Source organism: Oratosquilla oratoria, chromosome 41 (genome assembly GCF_046742065.1).
Source record: "Oratosquilla oratoria isolate Oo_2021 chromosome 41, ASM4674206v1, whole genome shotgun sequence".
In the NCBI taxonomy this organism is placed as follows: Eukaryota; Metazoa; Arthropoda; class Malacostraca; order Stomatopoda; family Squillidae; genus Oratosquilla; species Oratosquilla oratoria.
Window position 1 is genome coordinate 30,687,983 of NC_134817.1, and position 21,468 is coordinate 30,709,450.

At 40.0% G+C, this 21,468-nt stretch overlaps 1 protein-coding gene across 4 annotated transcripts; it reads left to right on the forward strand.

Annotated features, from left to right (window-relative positions):
- The first annotated feature begins 1,559 nt into the window (after positions 1-1,559).
- Positions 1,560-19,278, forward strand: LOC143021195 (uncharacterized). 4 transcript variants are annotated; one of them, XM_076178519.1, is made up of 7 exons: positions 1,560-1,869; positions 5,456-5,629; positions 5,759-6,546; positions 14,930-14,998; positions 17,779-17,924; positions 18,193-18,218; positions 18,494-18,621. In XM_076178519.1, coding segments are annotated over exons 1-7 (1,224 nt in total). In that variant the 5' UTR covers positions 1,560-1,850; the 3' UTR covers positions 18,496-18,621. The 4 variants fall into 4 exon arrangements, with proteins under 4 accessions (XP_076034634.1, XP_076034630.1, XP_076034633.1 ...); XM_076178515.1 differs by lacking the exon at positions 18,193-18,218 and having other exon boundaries at positions 1,561-1,869; positions 18,494-19,278; XM_076178518.1 differs by lacking the exons at positions 14,930-14,998; positions 18,193-18,218 and having other exon boundaries at positions 1,562-1,869; positions 17,797-17,924; positions 18,494-19,278.
- Positions 19,279-21,468: the final 2,190 nt, after the last annotated feature.

Consider the following 21,468-nt stretch of genomic DNA (forward strand, 5'->3'; position numbering starts at 1 on the left):
CTATTAATTTTGACAGAGACGACAACGAATTGAAAAAGGAAACGTATGGATTATGTAATTTTAGATAAAACTAAAATATTACTCAACACCACAGAATTATATATACGTGTGTGTGCGCGCGCGTGTGTGTGTTATTCACCTTTGTCTTGGATCACGTGTTGGACTCGTGGTCGACAGATATTTCCCTCCCGGAAGAGCTAATTTATGACCGATGTATGGGTAATGTTGTGACCTTACACGCACACACACACACCCAACTCCCCGCCCACAAGAGTTGTAGTAACGACTCACAGCGCAGCGATACTGATATTATTTCAGCCATGGGCGGGATTCGAACCCGGACCGCCGCAGTGGCGGCCGGGAATTCTACCACTGAGCCATCGAGTTGTGTGATTCGCCTTTGTCTTGGATCACGTGTTGGACAAGTGATCGACGGCTATTTCCCTCCCGGAAGAGAGCTCATATGTGACCAATGTATGGGTAATGCTGTGACCTTACACGCACACACATACCCACGAGAGTTGGAGTAACGACCCGCAGTGCAGCGATACTGAAATTATTTCAGCCCTGGGCGGGATTCGAACCCGGAGCACCGTAGTGGTAGCCGAGAAATCTACCAACTGCGCCACGAGTAGTGTGATTCACCTTTGTCTTGGATCACGTGTTGGACTCGTGATCGACAGCTATTTCCCTCCCGGAAGAGAGCTCAGAGCTCGCATATGACCATTATCATATTATGGGTAATGCTGTGACCTTACACGCACACACATACCCACGAGAGTTGGAGTAACGACCTGCAGCGCAGCGATACTGAAGTTATTTCAGCCTTGGGCGGGATTCGAACCCGGACCGCCGTAGTGGCAGCCAGGAACTCTACCACTGTGCCATGAGTCGTGTGTGTACGCCTCGTGGTTAAAGGGTTATCCCTGTCTCCTGTCATTCTCCAGGGGTCAAAGGGAATGTATTGAGTCATGATCATTTCCACAGCAGAGTACCCGACAGCCGCAATTGATTCACTCCCACCGCTTCATCATATGGCTGCCCCCTTCCCCTCACACTCCAAGTAGTTAACGACATATATTCCACGTGCATCCAACGCACTCTTCACTCCACCCATCCACCTCATTCTTGTCTTTCCTCCACTCACTCAACATATTTTCTTCACTTAAGTCTTCCCATATCCCAAAACCAGACCAGCACTCTTTGATCTGTCCTGTCTGATAGCTCTATTTACACTGGCTCTCCAGCATGCCATTAATCCCTCATTATATTCATTCTTGCACCACTTTTATTTCTCAAAAACTTAATTTAAGAAATATTTATGTTCATCTTCTCTGACCCCTTATATTGCAAATCTTTGAACAATACAGTGTCGTGAATATATCACACCATACAACCCTCTATTTGTATTAATCTCCAAATATTTGTTTCTCGTAACACAAAGTTAGAATATAAAAAAATATGTGTTGTTGGGAGGACTTGCTGTTGTATCTAACAACACAAGGATAGTCATGGTTTAATATTTACATTTTCTTTTATAAACGAATTCTATTGTGCGATCAATGCGCCACCTACAAACATACGCTACCAACAACAAATACAATAATTTCTGTATGGCATTTTAAGTTAGTTTGGGGCGTTTCCACTAACCGTAGCTACTCCCATCGGTTTACAAAATCGTTTTGGTTGTATAAACGGAAAAGTTCGTATATCCTTACACTGAAATAGCACCGCGCCATATATCGCCTCGAGCAAGTTTGCCATAACAGCAGCAACAGCGGATCGACGAGGAGGAGCCCGACTGAAGACGTCCTAAGACTTTTTCTTTGTATTGTTGTTCCAGCGTCACAATGGGCAAGAAAAAATCAGGTATGAATATCTAGATTTATTTGTGATTTCTTGAGAGGAGTATCTTGATAATTCCTGCTGGACTTTAGATTTTTTTTGTGTATTTTTGTAAGGTTCCCTTTGTCCCATTCAGTAGGGTTCTTAACCAAAACTTATCATTGATTTGTCATACTTGTTATTTTATAATGGAGAGTTAGGTGTTTATCGTATGTACGCAAAGTCCATCAATGTAGATTATTGTATCTCGAGTCATTAAAACAACCTCACAAATAATGTTCTATCAGGACTAAGCCTTAATTATCAAGTTAAGGGCAGAATTTAAAAGTTAATCAGTAAGATGATGTAGCTATTGAGTAAGTTGTCAGACATTGGTAGATTTGTCACTTTTTGCATAAAAGGTGTGCAGAAGTGGTAGATTACATCAAAGCCACAAATTAGGGATCTAAGTACAAAAATTGAAATAAGAATTCTTGTATGCTTTAAAGGTAAATAATACTTAAATATTTAATGCTGGAAAGAATAAATAATGCAATTATGTGTTGTAATGATGTATTGCTAAGATGAAGAAACAGTATAACTGCAATGATGCTGGTCATATAAATGGTAGTATAACCTAAAGCATATCTTGGAGCCAAGTTTTACGTGAGTTATAGGTGTTCATGGACAGTACCAGTTCTGTAAACAGTATATCCATGTAATACATCTCCTGATATAGTAGTGCACTACTCATTCCATATATAGAGTAAAGCTTGATATGTTTGTCTTCTTAAAGAAACTGGTAAATTTATGTATTCCTTATATGTAAGGCATGCAGCTACTATAGATTATTACAAAGCCACAATTTAGTGAAGATATGTATTTATGGATGCATGATACATACTTAGGACTGGAAGGGAGTTTGGGTTCAGATTTGTTTTGGTTGATGTAAGATCTGTATGTTTTGTTAAAAGAAATGGGAGAAGTTAGTGATGGGATCTATTTATATCAGAGAAATCTGTGGGAAGGTCCAAGAACTGTTGCCAAGTGATGTGAGCTTTCTACTTAATAAAACTTAAAGCAATTCGTATTAATAAAATTATTGTCATTATAAGTGTTTTTGTTATCATTATTGTTATTGTTTTGTTATTGTTATTATCATTACTATTACTAGTGTTTTTATTAATATTATAATAATATTAATAAAAACACTAGTAATAATTATTGTTACGTATATACATATGATAATATATATTGCATCTAGTTTCACTGATTGGCAGTATTCATCAGACCCTTCCAAAGATCTCTGGGAAGAAACATTGGATTTCTGTATTAGTATGGGGCTGTTTGTGAGTCTCCAGCTGAAAGTAGCAGGAGAGGAGGAGTTGCTGGTTGTCAGCTCTCTATATGTGAAGAAGTGGAAGAAATACAGATGAATTTGACAGAAAGAGATCTTGAGCCCAGTCTAGAGTCTGAGGTGCTGCACCTCCAGGTAAAGGTGAGGGGGTTGACTGGTTTTTAAAATGGGCAGTAGGGAAATGATTCTGCAGTCCATCATGTAGGATCAACACAGTATGGCACCCATCATTGGTTCCTGAGTGTGTGTGTGTATCTGTGTCAAAGTACACATCCATTTCATACACATCAAAACCATTTAACAAACCTTAGCACCTTTTGGGGAAAGTCATCCCTGTCCCCTGTCACACTGTCTGTGTATGTTTGTATAAGTGTGTGCGTGTATATATATATATTTGTGTGTGTGTAAAGATTGACAAATTATGGAGAGGTGGCAAATGAAATGTTAAAGCCTAAACATTTCATTTGCCACCTCTCCTCCATATATATATAAATATATATATATATATATATATATATATATATACATATATATATATATATATATATATATATATACATATACATATATGTTACTGCATGAGGGGTCAGAGAGTGGTAATCACCAATTAAAGTGGCCCTGCTACAGATGTGCTGTGTCTTGCTGCATTGCTTCTAACCCAGGGTGATGGGCAAGATGAGGTGGATGGGTGGTGAATGGGGGTGGAATGAGTGAGAGTGGAATTATGCCTTTTATCTTTGGTTACCTCCCTTGTAAGGGGGGAAAAGCCATTGGTATATGTATGACAAAAATAGTAAGGCATTTTCTGATGTGAAATTATGTAAATAGAATGTATCTAGCAACCCCCTGCTGTCACACTGGGCCAACAGAGTGGAACAGGAGGGAGAACTCAGCCAGTTGCTCCCACACTGCTGTGGAAAAAAACATTTACAGGTAACCCCTCTCTTTGGGACTTAGCCTTTTTTCACACAGGGTTTCTTCATTTCCCTAGTGTTTGTATCATTACCATGGCCCCTACAAAGGAATTGACTAAAGATATAATTGCCCAAATCATTAAACTAAGGAAGGCAGGTCATGGAATTAAGGAAATCAGTGAAATGTTGAAGGTGGCCAAATCCAAATTCAAGAGATACATGGTGCAATTTCGGGAGTGAGGATGGCTGGAGATACCATACCAGTAACCTAGTATGGGGGTCCCAAAAAGACTTCTCCTTCAGGGATTTTGCTTTTATTAGCGGAATTGACTCTAAAGTATGCTTTAAGATGGAGAAGTCTATTTAGGATGCCGTATTCTATGTTTCTGGGATATCTCCAGCCCTCCCTCCCAAAATCACACCATGTATCTCTTGAATTTGGACTTGGCCACCTTCAACATTTCACTGATATCATTAGTCTGGTGACTAGGGCAATTTTATCATTATCTAATTCCTTTGTAGGGGTCATGGTAATAATACAGGCCCTAGGGAAACAAAGAAAACCAGTGAGAAAAAAGGGAAGGTCCCAGAAAGAGGGGTTACCTATAGATGTTCTTCCCACAGCAGTGTGGGAGCGACTGGTTGGGTTCTCCCTCATGTTCCACTCTGTTGACCCAGCATGACAGCAGGGGGTTGCCAGATATATTTTATCTACATAAGTTCACCTCAGAAAATGCCTTCCTGTTTTCATCATATGTGGCCACAAGGGGTAGGGCCACATTTGATGAGTGTTGTGTGTGATATATATATATATATATATATATATATATATATATATATATATAAAATTAATTAAAAGATTACATTGAATAAAGGTATTTATATGAAAATAAAGCATAGGATTTAATCATAGGTACTTTCCCATTTGCTGCACATGTTACAATTTTTTTTTACAATAATTTCTTTAAGAAGGCAGATATTTTTGTTGGGCTTTATTCTCTTTATGAAACTGGTAGTGTACTCACACAAAAGTAGGCTGAAGGAGGTACCTTATGTCACATAGAAATGTTTTGTTTACAGAATTGATAGTGCACATGCTTATCAGGAACTCACGTTATGCCAGGCTGCAGGAGATACTTTACATCACATAAACATATAATAAGCAGTCAGAATATTAAACAAGTGACAGAGATTGTGGCTTATACTTTGTTTATATAGAGCTGCTTTAGCCAGATAACATTGCATATAAAAATTTCGAAAGTCCACAGAACTAAGGTTGATTGAAATTCAGCTTTTTGTTCATGAGATTGGTAATTGACTGTTTATGTCACAAAACACCAATATAAGGGCTGTTGAACAGGTGTTGCAAATGCCAGCAGTTTGGCCGGGGATTTCAAGCCTGGAGGAGGAAATGCATCCCCTAATTCCCCAAACAACCCAAAAAAGAAAAGACGCACCTCCAATCCTCCACCTACAGCACAGGGGCCACCCTCCACCCCTCCCAGCAATGATCTTGTGCCTCCTCCCCTTACAGGTAAGTTATTTGTCACTTTGTCACTCCTTATGAATACTTGGCACTTTTTATCAATTGACATAGATAATATTTGCACTATTATATGAACATAGTTGTTTAGAGTGTAAGAAAGTCATGATTAATTCACAGGCTATGGTGACACAATCATCGCTTCCAACCCCTTCGACGACATGCCCAGTGTTCCAATATCCAGTGCAGGAGTTTCCTCCACATCGTCAACCACCAGCATGGGGCCTGGCCCCGGCCCTGGTCCAGGCCCAGGTCCTGGACCGGGGCCGGGGCCCATGGGTGCAGGCCCAATGGGTCCGATGGGACCATATATGGGTAACATAAACAACATGAACCTTAAGAATATGAATATGGGTCCAATGAATGGGCATATGGGAGGACCCATGAACAATCCCATGAACGGTCCTATGAATGGTCCCATGGGTCCAGCCCACATGAATGGGCCCATGAGTGGCCCAATGGGTGGACATATGGGTCCAGGAGGCCCCATGAATAATCCAATGAATGGACCAATGAGTGGTCCAATGAGTGGCCCCATGAGTGGTCCCATGAATGGACCTATGAGTGGCCCAATGAGTGGTCCAATGAATGGACCGATGAGTGGCCCAATGAGCGGACCAATGAATGGCCCCATGAATGGTCCCATGAATGGTCCCATGAATGGGCCCATGAGTGGTCCAATGAATGGGCCAATGAGTGGACCTATGAATGGACCAATGAATATGAATAATATGAACTGTGCTATGTCCATGAATAATCCCATGTCTGTTCCTGGAATGCCAATGACCAGTATGAGCCCCATGAATAGTATGGGGGGCATGAATGGCCCCATGCCCCCCATGTCCTGCAGCATGAGCGTGCCAGGACAAGGCATGGGTCCGAAGCCCATGTCCGTCAGCTCTGGCAAGGTGAGCTAAACTTGGACTATTGTAGAATTTTGACATTTTTCTGGCCTTTTAGTAATTAGGACCATTGTGGACATGGTATTGCTATATGTAATTAAAATTGCAAGTGCGTTATCATTCTGGGAGGGATGTTGATATTTGGAAGTTTTATTTTTGTTAATAGTCTGATAGGCATTTGGGTTTTGGTAGTTACGAGCAGTAGTGAAAGAAGAAAATAGTACTCACTTTCCACTTAAACAGTCTAGAATTTCATGTGTACACTCAAACTGAGTGTCATAGCAAAATTTTAATTTGTAGGGCAAATAAAGTTAATGGACATTTAGTGGCAAATCTAAGGTCTGATACGTAGGATAGATTAGGGCCTTGTAGTCATCAAGTTAAAGATGGAGAGTTCAGTTGTGGGAATGAAAAAGAAAGTAATGAAATGTCATAGAAAAAAGCAGATACCCTTTTTTATTCATTTATTTGATTTTTCATGTGTTTGGTTACTTTTCTGTTATCATACATTTATTGATTTATTAGGAAAATATATATCTGTGTCTATTGGTAATAGGGGGACACCAATTAAGTGAAACAGCCTTGCTGTGGATGTGCTGTATCTTGTTGCATTGCTTCTGACCCAGGGCAGTGAGCAGGATACAGGGATGACCTGTCATCCATGAAGAGCTAAGAGGGAAGAAAGGGGTGGTGGATGGGAGTGGAATGGGTGGAAGTGGATACTTGCCTTTTGACTTGGCTACCTCCTTTGTAAGGGGGAACAAAAAAGCCCTCATTGTGTGTATGTATATAGACGGAGGGTGGGTCGCAGATTAAATGAAGTGGTCTTGCTGTGGATGTGGTGTATCTTGCTGCATTTCTTGCGACCCAGGGCAATGGGCAAGATACAGGGATGACCCATCATCCAAGAGGAGCCAAGAAAAGAGGGAGGAAGGAATGGGTGGCGAATGGGAGTGGAGTGGGTGGGGATGAAATGGATGGGAGGAATTATGCCTTTTGACTGTGGCTACTTCCCCTGTAAGGGGGAAAAAACCTTTGATATATATATATATATATATATATTGAAATATGTAAGAGAGATGAGTGGATGGGTGGTGAGATAAACACAGGGAACCGTTTAGGGATTTATTCTGACGTTTCGTCCTTACCAGGACTTCTTCAGAGTACATGCACATTCAAACAATTCACCCCCTAAATACCCGCCGAATCTATCATGGTGGAATGCGGATAGATTCGGCAGGTATTTAGGGGGTGAATTGTTTAAATGTGCATGTACTCTGAAGAAGTCCTGGTAAGGACGAAACGTCAGAATAAATCCCTAAACGGTTCCCTGTGTTTATCTCACCACCCATCCACTCTATATATATATTAATTGGGGTAGGCCTTGACTGTCATTACTCTATTCTGAAAGAGAGATTTAGGGCTATAGATTGATTTATTTGTTTATTGGTGGATTATGATATATGACAAAATGAGAATGAAACTGGGCAGAAAGAAGACCATTTAGAAATAGGACATAGCTGTATTCTAAGGCATTATCCATATTGCTGAAGATTTTTTTTTTTTTTCCCTTCTTCTTCTTCTTCTTTCTCCATACATACATATACCTAAGGCCTTTTCCCTTTTACAAGTTAGGTAGCCAAAAAACAAAGGCATAAAAACCACTGTCACCCATCCACCCCCTTCCCTCTCTCTTATCATGGCTCCTCCTGGATGATGGGTCATCCCTGTGTCTTACCCACTGCCCTGGGTCAGAAACAGTGTCGCAAAACACAGCACGTCCACAGCAAGGCCACTTCATTAAATTGGCAACCTCCCCTCTCTGTCCCTTCATGCAGAAATGGAGGAGATGGGGAGAAATCCCTTTGGGCTGCATCAATTTATTTTTCATACATACCTCACCCCTCATGCATCATCCATACACAACCATTCTCCATTCACCCTTATCTTCTGTCCTCTCCTGTCTTTCCTCAACAGACATTCCCCTCTTTCCCAATGCCCCTTTTACCCCATCCATCTCATCCTTGGTTGCCCCCTCATGTTCATTCCTTCCACCTCTGCCTTCCACACCTCTTTTACTAATCTTTCTTCACTCATTCTTTCCATGTGTCCAAACCATCCCAATACTCTTTCATCCACCCTATCTCCCAACTCCCTTTTCGCCCCTGTTCTCCTTCTCACCATGTTTCTCACTCTATCCAGTCAAGTAACCCCTATCATACTTCTCAGGCACCTCATCTTAAACACATTCAAACTCCTCCTCTCTTCCTCTCTTATGTTCCATGTTTCTGCCCCATACAGTGCTGTCGGCACAATCACTCCTTCATACAATCTCCTCTTAGCATCCATTCCTAAATGTCTATTACAGAAATCCTTAACAGTAAGGAAATAGAGTGGAATGTGACTTAAATTTTCATCTATATGAATGATTTTGTCTGTATATTTAAATGCCAGACATATGCAAAACAGACTCAGTTAGTAAAATAAATTAACAAATGAAGATATGTTTAGAGTAAAATTATTCACATGTGTTTTTGTCATGTCTATTCACGTAACAGATTTTGTTCTGACTTCCATCAGACAGTTTTCTTCTACTCAGGAAACTTGCATGATAGAGGACTTAAAACTCAATCTCTTTGCTAATAGTACTTACATATACCAAGGGTTTTTTCCCCCTTATAAGGGAGGTAGTCAAAGTCAAAAGATTTAATTCCACCCCCACCCATTCCACCCCTATTTACCACCCACCCTTCATCCATCTCATCTTGGCTCCTCCTGGATGACAGGTCACCCTTGCATCTCACCCATCGCCCTGGGTCAGAAGCAATGCAGCAGGACACAGCACATCCACAGCATGGCCACTTCATTTAATCTGTGATCACCACTCTCCATTCCCTCATGCAATAACACTGAAGATGAGGATAAATCCTTTTGGGGATGTGTCAGAACATCATTCACTCCCTTCCATGTATCACAGTATCGTCCACACACAGCCATTCTCCACTCACCCCTATCTTCTGCCTTCTCCCTTCCTTCTTCAGCAGAAATCCTCTTTCTAATTAATTCCCTTTTCACCCCATCCATCCATCTTGTCCTCAGTCATCCCCACATGTTCACTCCTTCCACCTCTGTGTTCCACAATTCTTTTACTAATCTTTCTTCACTCATTCATTCCATGTGTCCAAATCATCTTTGCTAATAGTGAAATACTTAAGAAAATATGTTCTGTATTAAAACAACTCCAATAAAACATAATCACATGGAATTGAAATTCTTTCCATAGAGCAGCACATGGGAAGTATAGGCATACCTAACATTTGTATGCTCGTCCTCAAACCCACCCACTCAAGTATGATCATAGGTCTCAGACATTCCATCAGCATTCACCCAATACCCCTCAACACATCCATCCAAAAACACTAGTTTTAAACTAGGTTATGGAGAATAAGAGACAGGACCCCATGAGCATTGCACCTTCCCTTTATACTACAATTAGGTGAATATAATTAGGTAAATACATATACTCACAGATGACGAAACAAACATGCTTTGCTGGCCAACATAACTAGTACTTCACCAGATGCTCCTAAGCATCACTGTTCTCACTTCTTTCCAAACCATCTTATTTATTTTTTAAACTCAGACAAGTACCTACATCACCTTGCATCTGTTCTTTTCTTAGGCTTCTTCTTGTGCTTTGTTTCCACCTATTCTATACATCCCATGTACTCCCTCCTTTGTTGTTTGTAACCATTGCCTGTATGCACAGCTCTTCTGCTAATAATACCCACATTTCTTAGTTCCACCATTCAGTATCCTTCCTTCTGTTCCCACTCATCTGCCTTATCCCACAAATAAATTTTATATACCACATCATCCTTGAAATACTTTTTTTATTCTTAGTGTAATGAGAATTAGACATTGGGAATGGATGCTAAGAGGAGGTTATATGAAGGAGTGATTGTGCCAACAGCAATGTACGGGGCAGAAACATGGAACATGAGAGAGGAAGAGAGAAGGAGTTTGAATGTGTTTGAGATGAAATGTCTGAGAAGTATGATAGGGGTTACTAGGCTAGATAGAGTGAGAAATGAGGAGGTGAGGATGAGAACAGGGGTGGAAAGGGAGCTGGGAGATAGGGTTGATGAAAGAGTATTAGGATGGTTTGGACACATGGAAAGAATGAGTGAAGAAAGATTAGTAAAAGAAGTGTGGAAGGCGGAGGTGGAAGGAGTGAATATGAGGGGGCGTCCTAGGATGAGATGGATGGATGGGGTGAAAGGGGCTTTACAAAAGAGAGGAATGTCTGTGGAGGAAGGATGGGAGAGGGCAGAAGATAGGGGTGAATGGAGAAGGGTTGTGTATAGATGAGGCTGTGATGCATGAGGGGGAGTGGGTGGGGGATGGGGGGTGAGGAAGTGTGTGTGAAAAAAATTGACACAGCCCGAAGGGAATTCTCCCCGTCTTCTCATTTTTCTGCATGAGGGGACGAAGAGGGGGGGTCGCCAAATTTATGAAGCGGCCTTGCTGTGGATGTGCTGTCTTGCGACACTGCTTCTGACCCAGGGCAATGGACAGGATGCAGGGATGACCCGTCATCCAGGAGGTGCCAAGATGTATGTATGTACCATACATACATATACCAAAGGCTTTTAACCACATACAAGGGAGGTAGCAAAAATCAAAATGCATAATTTCACTCATACCCATTTCATCTCCACCCACTCCAGTCCCATTCACAACCCCTCCCTCCTCATTTTCTCGGCTCCTCTTGGATGACAGGTCATCCCTTCATCTTGCCCATTGCCCTGGGTCAGAAGCAATGCAGCAAGGTCACTTCATTTTATCTCCATCCCCTCATGCAGAAAAAGAGAAGACGGGGAGAAATCCCTTTGGTCTGCATCAAAATATCATTCACACATAACCACTCCCTAACCTCCCCCCATTCCCCACCCACTCCCTTCCATGCATCACAGCATCATACATATACAACCATTCTCCACTCATCCCTTTCCAGCATACCATCCTTCCTATAAACACTCACAAATAATCATACCCTCCAACTTACCATTATTTTAACATGAGGGGGTGACCAAGGATGAGATGGATGGGGTAAAAGGGGCATTGGGAAAGAGGGGAATGTCTGTTGAGGAAGGAAGGGAGAAGACAGAAGATAGGGGTCAGTGGAGAATGGTTGTCTATGAATGGTGCTGTGATGCATGGGAGTGGGAGGGGGATTGGGGGGGTGAGGGAGTATGTGTGAATGATATTTTGATGTAGCCCAAAGGGATTTTTCCCCATCTTCTCTTTTTCTGCATGAGGGGACAGAGAGGGGAGGTCACCAATTAAATGAAATGGCCTTGCTGTGGATGTCCTGTATCATACTACAGTGCTTCTGACCAAAGGCAGTGGGCAAGATGCAGGGATGACCCATCATCCAGGAGGGGCCAAGAAAAGAGGGATGAAGGGGCGGTGAATGGGAGTGGAGTATGTGGGAATGAAATGGGAAAAAGATATGCCTTTGGCTTTGGTTACCTCCCTTGTAAGGGGGAAAAAGCCTTTGATATATGTATGTATGTACACTATGCTTATAGTATAATGATAAAAAAAAAAAAATCTAAGCCAGAAATTTTCATAACCGAGACATTTACAAGATGGATGTTTGGAAATAACTGATTTTATATTAAATATGATTTGTTATGCACGATTTTTATGTCAAATTATTATCAATCAGGTTATTGCTAATTAAACATTCTTCCCAAATATTTATGAAACATGTTTTGTTTTTTATGTTATTTGCTGGGAGGTGTAGGACAGAAGAGATAACAGTAGAATTCATTAAAAAAGTTTTGTTTATGATAAAGGTAGGGAAATAGAAAAGTTATGACTCAAATATGTCATTTGAGTCCTTATTATAGGATAAGACCATGGAGTATGTCCATGTCACCTGTTGGGAAATTTATATTTTGAGCCATTGAGAAACTGGTGATGATAATTATCGCCTTAAGTTTCATTGACTGGAAACCTGCAGCCCCACACTGTCTGACAACAGTCCTTGGACCCTTCCATAGATTTCTCTAGGAAGAAATACTTGAGTGTTGTATTAGTGAGGAGTAGTTTGTGTCACTGGATTATAGTAGTAGGAAGAGGGGGGGGGAGTCGCTGGTTTTCAACTCTCATTATGTGGAAAAGTGGAAGAATAATTGAACTTGGTAGGGAGAGATATTGGGCCCCATCCACAGAACAAGTGCCGGGTCCTCAGGGCTGGACCTCCAGATGGAGCTGAGGGTGTTGACAGGTTTTATAGATGGGTGGCAGGGAGACGGTTCTCTCTGACACCTATCTTGCAGGACCACCAATTACAGGTACCCATCATTGGTCCTTGGAACTGTTGATATTGCCATAAGTGTCACTATGGATTTTTTTTTCTGAAGTTCTATATGACTGAGCATAAAGACATGGTTCTTTCTTGAACCACATACTGTAGCTGTACTGTAAGTAGAATTCAAAATTATTCAATTTATTTTGTGTTGCATGATTTGTAGAGTTCTGTGCACATTGGCTCTAGTTGATTCTGCTGCTACTACTTGATTTGGCTGTATATATATTCACTACATGATCCAGACTATCATGTGCTTATTTGTTTCTGTTATATTACTTACCAGTAGTTTATGTTTAGAAAATAACAGCTACAGTACAGAATAAATGATGCAAGGAATGAAAAGGTCCAAGTTAAAATGCTACCCATTAATATAAATTGAACAACATAATCAGACCACTAGAAGCATGATAACTAGTACAAATTTATGTTAGTTACTGGTAGCATTATATTAATCAACCCTTTCACTGTCATAGGCAACTCAGAAGTTATATTCTGGCTTCCATTAGGAAATTTTATTCAACTGAGGGAAACTTCCAGTATTTGTAGGTTAAAAACTGCTTTAACTTCTCACTGGAGAAATTGACAAGAAAAATTTCATTTTGATTGCTGTCAGACTTATTCAGGAAAGGGAAACCTGTATTAGAATTGAAAACAGTTTTGTTTAATGTTTTGTTGCCAACGCCAATTCTGAGAGAGTAGTGGACTGGGATGTACACAGTGACATGAAGCGCATCGATTCAGCACAGGAAATATGTGTACTCTTCCCTGCTTACAACACTTGAACCACAGAGCACAAGTATACCCATTACACGTAATGAGACACTTAGACACTCACATACAGTATACATTCCTCCTGAAGATTCACCATAAATTCCCACACATGACTCACCTCACATGCACCAGAAAACTATTAGGGGGGAGAAAAACACAAAACACTCAGGTTGGTATATATACAATGTGCTACAATTCATATTACATGCAATAGAGGTGTGCTACAGAATGTAACAACCTAACACAGCAGCCCCACACTGCACACTTAGAAATTAAAAAGAAAGGAATATAACTGCTTGATACTATCAGAAACAACAAAAACAGGAAAAATGAACCAACACACTCATGCATCCTGAGATGCAATCACAAATTTCCACAGCATCAGTGGAAAAAAGATCTCCACAAGTGTATCTCCTTTCCTGTACATTACAATGTACATATAAAGTCTTCAAAAAACTGTATGGAGTCAGTATCACACATACCAATTACAGTGCTTTACACAGTATCAAGGTTATGGAAGGGAACTCTGACATAACTAACCCATATGACCCAGTTCACACAACTTTGTTTTCAAGACCACCACTCCAAAGGAACACTATTAACTTTACACAAAACTGTAAGCCACCACAGTGCACAGTGCTTACCACAGTAGATATAACCAATCACAGCAGACTCCCAAAGTTGCTCCTCATAGACAGTGACAAATCATTGGACAAAACCATGGTGATTGTGAGAAGACTACCAATCAGAAAGACACACATAAAATGTGTGTCAGTCAACTCATCTACAAAGAACACCCGGTGGAGTCCCACAAGGTTCTGTTCTTCCACCCACATTTTTCACCCCATGCATTACTACATCTACATATGAGACAAGTAGTATCTTATGCTTATGGCAAAACACTTGGAGTGCACACTACAGGCATGAAATAATCACTGCATACCTACAAATAAACCACCCAGCAATGAAACATTACCTGCGCAGGAATAGCCTAGCAACAGACACCAAATGCTCTTCAAGCAATCACCATGTATAAGACATAGAACATATTATCTTATATTACATTACTCACCCACACCAGACACCTGCATAAAATCTCATCACTGTGGGCTTAAGGGGGTTAACTCTCATTTCGGTGAAAAATATTCGATTTTGTCAAACTTCGTGTGTGGACTGGTGTGGTGTCCCTGAACACCGCGGGACTGGTTTCCAGATGTATAACCCCACCCTTTTCAGGTAATGGCAGGTTTAAAGGGCCAGAGATTTAAAGATCCGCCCGTCAGCCACGCCCCTTTCTTTGCTATGGTTTGTTTTCCTTGTATTTTGTTGTTTTTGAGAATTTTATACTCTGATATTGTTGTACGATAGGTTAGGCAGCAGTCACCACATTCAGTGCGATCGAAAAAGGGTTCAGCATATGCGTGCGTAATTTCTCCACGTGCTATCCTGTTTTATACATTTCTTGTTTATAAATTCACTACTCCATAAAAAGATATGTCAGATGTGATAGTTGCCTAAGTATTTTGCTCCATTCTGAACCCGAGAAGTGCAAAGGGATTGTAATGCATGTGTACCATTCATTATGTGAAGGATATGGAAGGTTAGGATTGTCACGATTCTCAGTTGGCATGGGTACAAAAGAAATGTAATGAACATCTGCTGCTTACTTCCCAGAAATGGTCAAAGGATTATGTAAGTAGATATGTGCATTTGATACTCTTTGGAGGCACTTTTATGGAGTAGTGAATATTAATAACATAAAAATGCTATTTTCTCAAAACTAGTTTTTTCGCACAAAAGTAACTATAACTTCGTGTGTAAATAAGCAATTTTGATCCTTCTTGTTGGAAAATTATCATGATACTTATATCTAACAAAACTAGTAAATTCATTCTTAACCTACTTTTATCAAGTTGTGATTTTATGTTTTTTTTATAATTTGCTGTAAGGCTGACTTTCTTTCTTTTTCACTTATAATTACGAGTATACTAGTTTAGGTACATCTGGATGTCTACTAACTGTACACCAAAGGAAATCATTATTCTCCTCATACTTTTGGAAAAATAAACGTTATTTCAAAAATAACTCAAAATTGCAAGTAAATCGTCTGTTGTGTAAAAATTTCTTAATGGATTTCAATGAAATTTCTGTCACAGATGCATCCCATTTCCCTGCACATTGTGTTAAATTTTCATTGTCTTACATAAAAAGATAAGGTTGGGAGGACCAGAAATGCATAATCCAATCGAGCGAATCACCGAAATGTGAGTCAACCCCCTTAACTAATGGCCATGGCCACTTTGGTAGAGGCCACAAGTCTCCTACAGGAGAGAACTGGGGCAATAGATAGATTGATTGATTACAGCAGTGATTGATCATTAATAGAATGATGGTGCTGCCAGCTAATATTTTTCAATCACAGTTCTTACAACATAACAAATGACACATATCCAATTTGCCGGGCTGCCTCATGCATGATCATGAAGATATTTACTGACTATTCAGCACTGACAGCTCACAAACACAATCATAATACATCTAGGGTGGAGGACTTCCATAATTCTAATGTCAGAGCCCAGTGACAACAACATGCTTCATCCCAGATGCCTCCAGGCAAAAAAAAAAATAACTCAGACTGCCAATGCAACTGAGGAGATCCTGATTTCATTTAACTGAATGGAACATCAAACAATCAAAGGGTTATAAACATTCTCAATTAACCCTTACACTACTATAGGTGACAACTGCCAGGTGGTTTTATGTCAAAGGTTTAAGTAGAATGTCAATGAAAAAAACCCAGAGATAAACCAACAGTTCAGTTTTTGGAGATCATAACCTGTTGGGCAGATGTATTAATCCTGGGGATCATCCGTAAACAAATGACTTGACAGCTAACTCAGACTCCATTTACTTTAACCTGGCAGATGCTTTCTTCACAAATGGTACAGAATAGTTATGTAATTTTTTAAATTCTATTTGGTGTAGTTATTATATGATTTTTTTTTTCTTTGTGTGCCTTCTGAGACTGTACCTTGAATGGCTCATGAATGTTATTTTTCATAAATCTGTCAGGTTAAGATAAACTATAGTGTCAGTAGTTAGCTATACTATACACTACATTGGTACCTTAGTAATGGTGTTTTTCTAGCTTTCTATGAAAGACTGTCTCTCCTGAAAAGCAAGCTATGAAAAAAAAGGAAATCATGTAAGAGGATGAGGCTAGGGGTAGAGGAATACTTAGGGTCATCAATACAGCAGTTAAAAAAAAATCTTTGCTTCCAAAAGTTATAAACAATGGCAAAAACTACATTAAAAGGTAGCATAAACATTATTTGAGAACAAAACCTTTATTAAGTGTGCAACATTTTTTGTTAAATATTTTTCAAGTACAAAAGATGAAGACTATTAATTCCTTAGGTGTGTAAAAACCTAAGAAAGGATTAGGACAGCTGGGGAACAGTCACAGATCACCCTTTTCTATACCATTCCCATCCCTTCTGAGGCTACACTTTGTTTGTATTTTTCATCTTTGTATTTTAGAAGCATCATCAAGTGAAATATTGTACATTTAATAAAGGCTCCGTCATCAAATGGTATTTACTCTGCCAAAATTGTTGGCAGTTGCCATCTTCAAAGTGCAGAAATTGTTATGTCTCAGACATAATTTTGAAGAAGTTAACATCAGATAGGGGGTTTGGTGATCAAATCAGGAGAGTATATATAGTGGTTTGGATTAAATATTTGTTGCTGGTAATTGCTGTCCATGATGATTTGCATTAAAGAGATAATAGGGGCATGCCCTTTGTGGATTAGTGGAGAGGGTTTTAAGTTCTAGCATGTTTTACAATATTGTGGAGACAGAATTTCAGTTTACCTCTTTGTGTAACAGAATTTAGAAGTAAGTTTGTGCAGCTAATTGAGTAGAATAGAAAATAACCATTGCAAAAGATTTTTTTTTGTTTGGTTTTAATAGTGAGAAAAAAGTAGCTAATTAACATTACCATCACTTTTTTTTTCTAGTAATGAAAAATTACTATGAAAATTTGTCTCTCTCCAATTTAACTTCAGCCTTCTACACATTTCAGATCTACCCACCGGATCAGCCAATGGTATTTAATCCTCAAAACCCCAATGCTCCTCCTATTTACCCATGCGGCATTTGTCACAAAGAAGTGCACGACAATGATCAGGCTATACTGTGTGAATCTGGATGCAACTTTTGGTTCCACCGGTAGGTCACCACATATCTGTTTGATCATTGCAGTCAACTGTAGGCTCTTTAAGAATTAGGTTTTGATGTTACAATTTAATCAAGATCTCAGGACAACATCAGGAGCTTCTGCTGAAAAGTTTTTTACTCTATAGAAGAAATGTCCAGGCAGGTTTTGTTAGACTGAAATGTCTGTTTTTATGTTGAAATTGATTACTGAATTGAAGCATTGCTGTGGCAGCTGCAGACATCAAATAAGTGACACACTGGTAATCCTTTTCCCTCCCAGTGCCTCGGGGGCAAATGCAGAGTATTGTAAGACACTTTCATGTTTTTCGCATCAGATTCAAAATAGGCCTGTTCTTGGAGGGATGAATTCATAATTCAATATTTTCTGACTACATTTTGTCACTTATCTCAAGTACTCATTAATGCATGCTTTTCTTGAGTGATGCTTGGTTTGTAAATATATTATTTCATGTTTTTTTGAGTGATTTTTGTCCTGAAATGAAATTTTTTATGGAAAAGAATACTCAATATGCCAGACTTGAGATTGCGCTTAGTGAATGATTGAATTTATTCTTTGACAGAGTGTGCACAGGATTGACAGAAAATGCCTACCATCTTCTAACGGGTGAGGTTTATGCTGAATGGGTTTGTGATAAGTGCCTGAGCTCCAAAAATATTCCACTTGTCAAGTTTAAACCCTGAAAGCAGATTTTGTTATTGTAATGAAAAAAACTATGAACAAGCCAGGAAGTGTGCTTGACAACACATTTTTTGTCTTGTTCAAACAAGAACTAATGCAATCCCAATTTGTGTTTAAAGATTATTATCATGAGAGCCTGTTTTGATGTTAGATATTTTATTCTTTACATATGTACCAAGTACAAATGTGTTTTTGGCCAATAAATGCAAGGTCAGTTCTACTGGTCAATAAAAGAATATAAACAAAAGTTTGAGAACTATTGTCCAAGCTGTATTGACAAGTCAGTTGACCCTAAGGTGCTGTTTTGGTTGCCATCTTGTAAGTTTGTTAGACTTTGTTAGACTTTTCTAGTTTGGCAGTCATTTTTTAGTTTAGCTTGACTATTGTTTGTGCCTCATCACATACTGAACCTCATCTCAGGGCTTCCAGTTTAAAGTTCTAGCTCCTTAGGTCTGATGTAATATATAATTGTGTAAGAAAGTTGCTGATCTTGAACATATACAATGACAAATCAGTCTTTTAAACTGGAAGTCCCCCTTTAATAGTGCTGGAAGACATTGAAACTACCGGAAGATGTTGAAACTTCACTAGATTCTGCAGTATGAGAAATCTGGTTTGAACTATGGATAATGAATTGACAGAAGGTTAATAAAGGGAAGTTTTAAAGTTGGTGTTTCAGTTTCCAAACTGATATTATTATTATTATTATTATTATTATTATTATTGCCAACATTTTGGAGTGAATAGGAGGGTAGTTAAGAGAGCATTAATGAACCACAGTGCTACACAAAAGGAGGATAGACTGGAAGTTCTGGACACATGTTCAGGGGAGAGGACAGTGGACTGTGAAAGGAAATTTGAGAGTGGAAGTCAAGTGGAGGAGGAAGAAAAATGAGGAAGGTGCTGAAGGTGAGCAAATTAAATAAAGAAAAAGAGAAAGAATATCGGGTGAAGCTGAGAGGTATGGAATGTTGTAAAGGATAAAAGAGAAGCAGTATAGGAAGAATGGTTATGTTTCAAGGAGGAAGTGCTAAAGAGCCTGAAGACTGAGTATGGGATGGAATAGAGGAAGAAACCATAAATGGGATGAAGAGGGCAGTGATGGCAAAAAAAAGAACATGATGGTTGCAAAAAAGAAATGGGAAAGCATATGAGTACAGAATAAAAGGGGTGGAAGTATAATGCAAAGAGAATGTACTGGTGGAGTAGGTGTTTTGACAGAAAAAAATATTGGTGAAAAAAAAAAGTTGCAAGGAAATGAAAAGAGCATGTGGGGAGGTGAGTCAGTTGGCCACTGGACAGACCCATATTCTATCTATCCATCTATATACCAAGGGCTTCTTTCCCCCCTTACCAGGGAAGTAGCCAAAGTCAAAAGGCATATACCCACCCCCACCCACCCATTTCATCCCAACCCATTCCACTCCCATCTACCACACTTTCCTCCCACTCCTCTTGGCTCCCATTGGATGACAGTGACGCACCCTCTCCTACCCTATGGTAGGGGGAGGAAAGAATACTGCCACCGAGTTTTTCCACCTGGGATGTAAAAGATGACTAAAATGGGATGGAGGATAGGACTAGTATCCCTAAAGGGTAAATTCCTACATGAAGTCTAGACCAATATTCATGGGAGAAATATTGTGTTGTTGTATAGGGATAGTGTGGGACAGTGCAAGAGGAAGGATTTGGTGTCCTCTGTGTATTGATTGCATCTAGGTCAGTTTGGCCAGCTTTATTCTGTGCTAATACCATCTTTGTGCTCAGTGGTGTCTTGGATGCAAGTATGCTAGTATGGCTTTTGCCTCTCTGTGAGGCTGATGTTAGTGTGCAGAGTGAAGTATAGAGTTTGGTGATCTGTCTTAAAGAGGTTATTGTGATCTGGGTGTTGTATGTATTTGAGTGATATCCTGCAGGTAGTGCGAGAGGTAAATGCAAGGGTAGTGGGTCAGGGATTGGAGATGGTTAAAGGAAATGGAGAAAAGTGGGAGGTGAGCCAGCTGTTGTTTGCTGACGACACTGCGCTTGTGGCAGGATCGGAGAGGGACTGAGGAAGTTGGTGACAGAGTTTGGGAGAGTATGTGATAGAAGAAAGCTAAAGATAAATGTGGGTAAAAGTAAGGTGATGAGATGTACAAGGGGTGAAAGTGGCAGTAGACTGGAAGTGAGCATTAAGGGAGAGCGACTGGAGGAAGTGGATGGTTTTAGATACTTGGGTGCAAATGTGGCAGGAAAAGGTGGAGGTAGAATGTAGATTGAGAGAAGCGAGTAAATGCCTTGGTGGAATGAAGAGTGTAATGAGGAATAGACATTTGGGAATGGATGCTAAGAGGAGATTGTATGAAGGAGTGATTGTGCCAACAGTACTGTATGGGGCAGAAACATGGAACATAAGAGAGAAGGAGTTTGAATGTGTTTGAGATGAAGTGTCTGAGAAGTATGATGGGGGTTACTAGGCTAGATAGAGTGAGAAATGAGGAGGTGAGGAGAAGAATGGGGGTGGAAAGGGAGTTGGGAGATAGGGTTGATGAAAGAGTATTAGGATGGTTTGGACACATGGAAAGAATGAGTGAAGAAAGACTAGTAAAAGAGGTATGGAAGGCAGATGTGGAGGGAGTGAACATGAGGGGACGTCCCAGGATGAGATGGATGGATGGGGTGAAGGGGGCTTTGGGGAAGAGGGGAATGTCTGTTGAGGAAGGACGGGAGAGGACAGAAGACGGGTGAATGGAGAATGGTTGTATATGGATGATGTTGTGATGCATGAGGTGGAACGGGATGGGGGATGGGGGGTGAGGTAGTATGTGTGAGCAAAATTTGACGCATCCCGAAGGGATTTCTCTCCGTCTTCTCCTT

Bases quoted from the DNA above. Each gene is read 5' to 3' on its own strand.
- LOC143021195 (XM_076178515.1), top strand. The intron at 6,547-14,929 runs GTGAGCTAAACT...CACCCTTTTCAG, and splicing joins TGTCCGTCAGCTCTGGCAAG to GTAATGGCAGGTTTAAAGGG. The intron at 17,925-18,493 runs GTAGGTCACCAC...ATTCTTTGACAG, and splicing joins TGCAACTTTTGGTTCCACCG to AGTGTGCACAGGATTGACAG.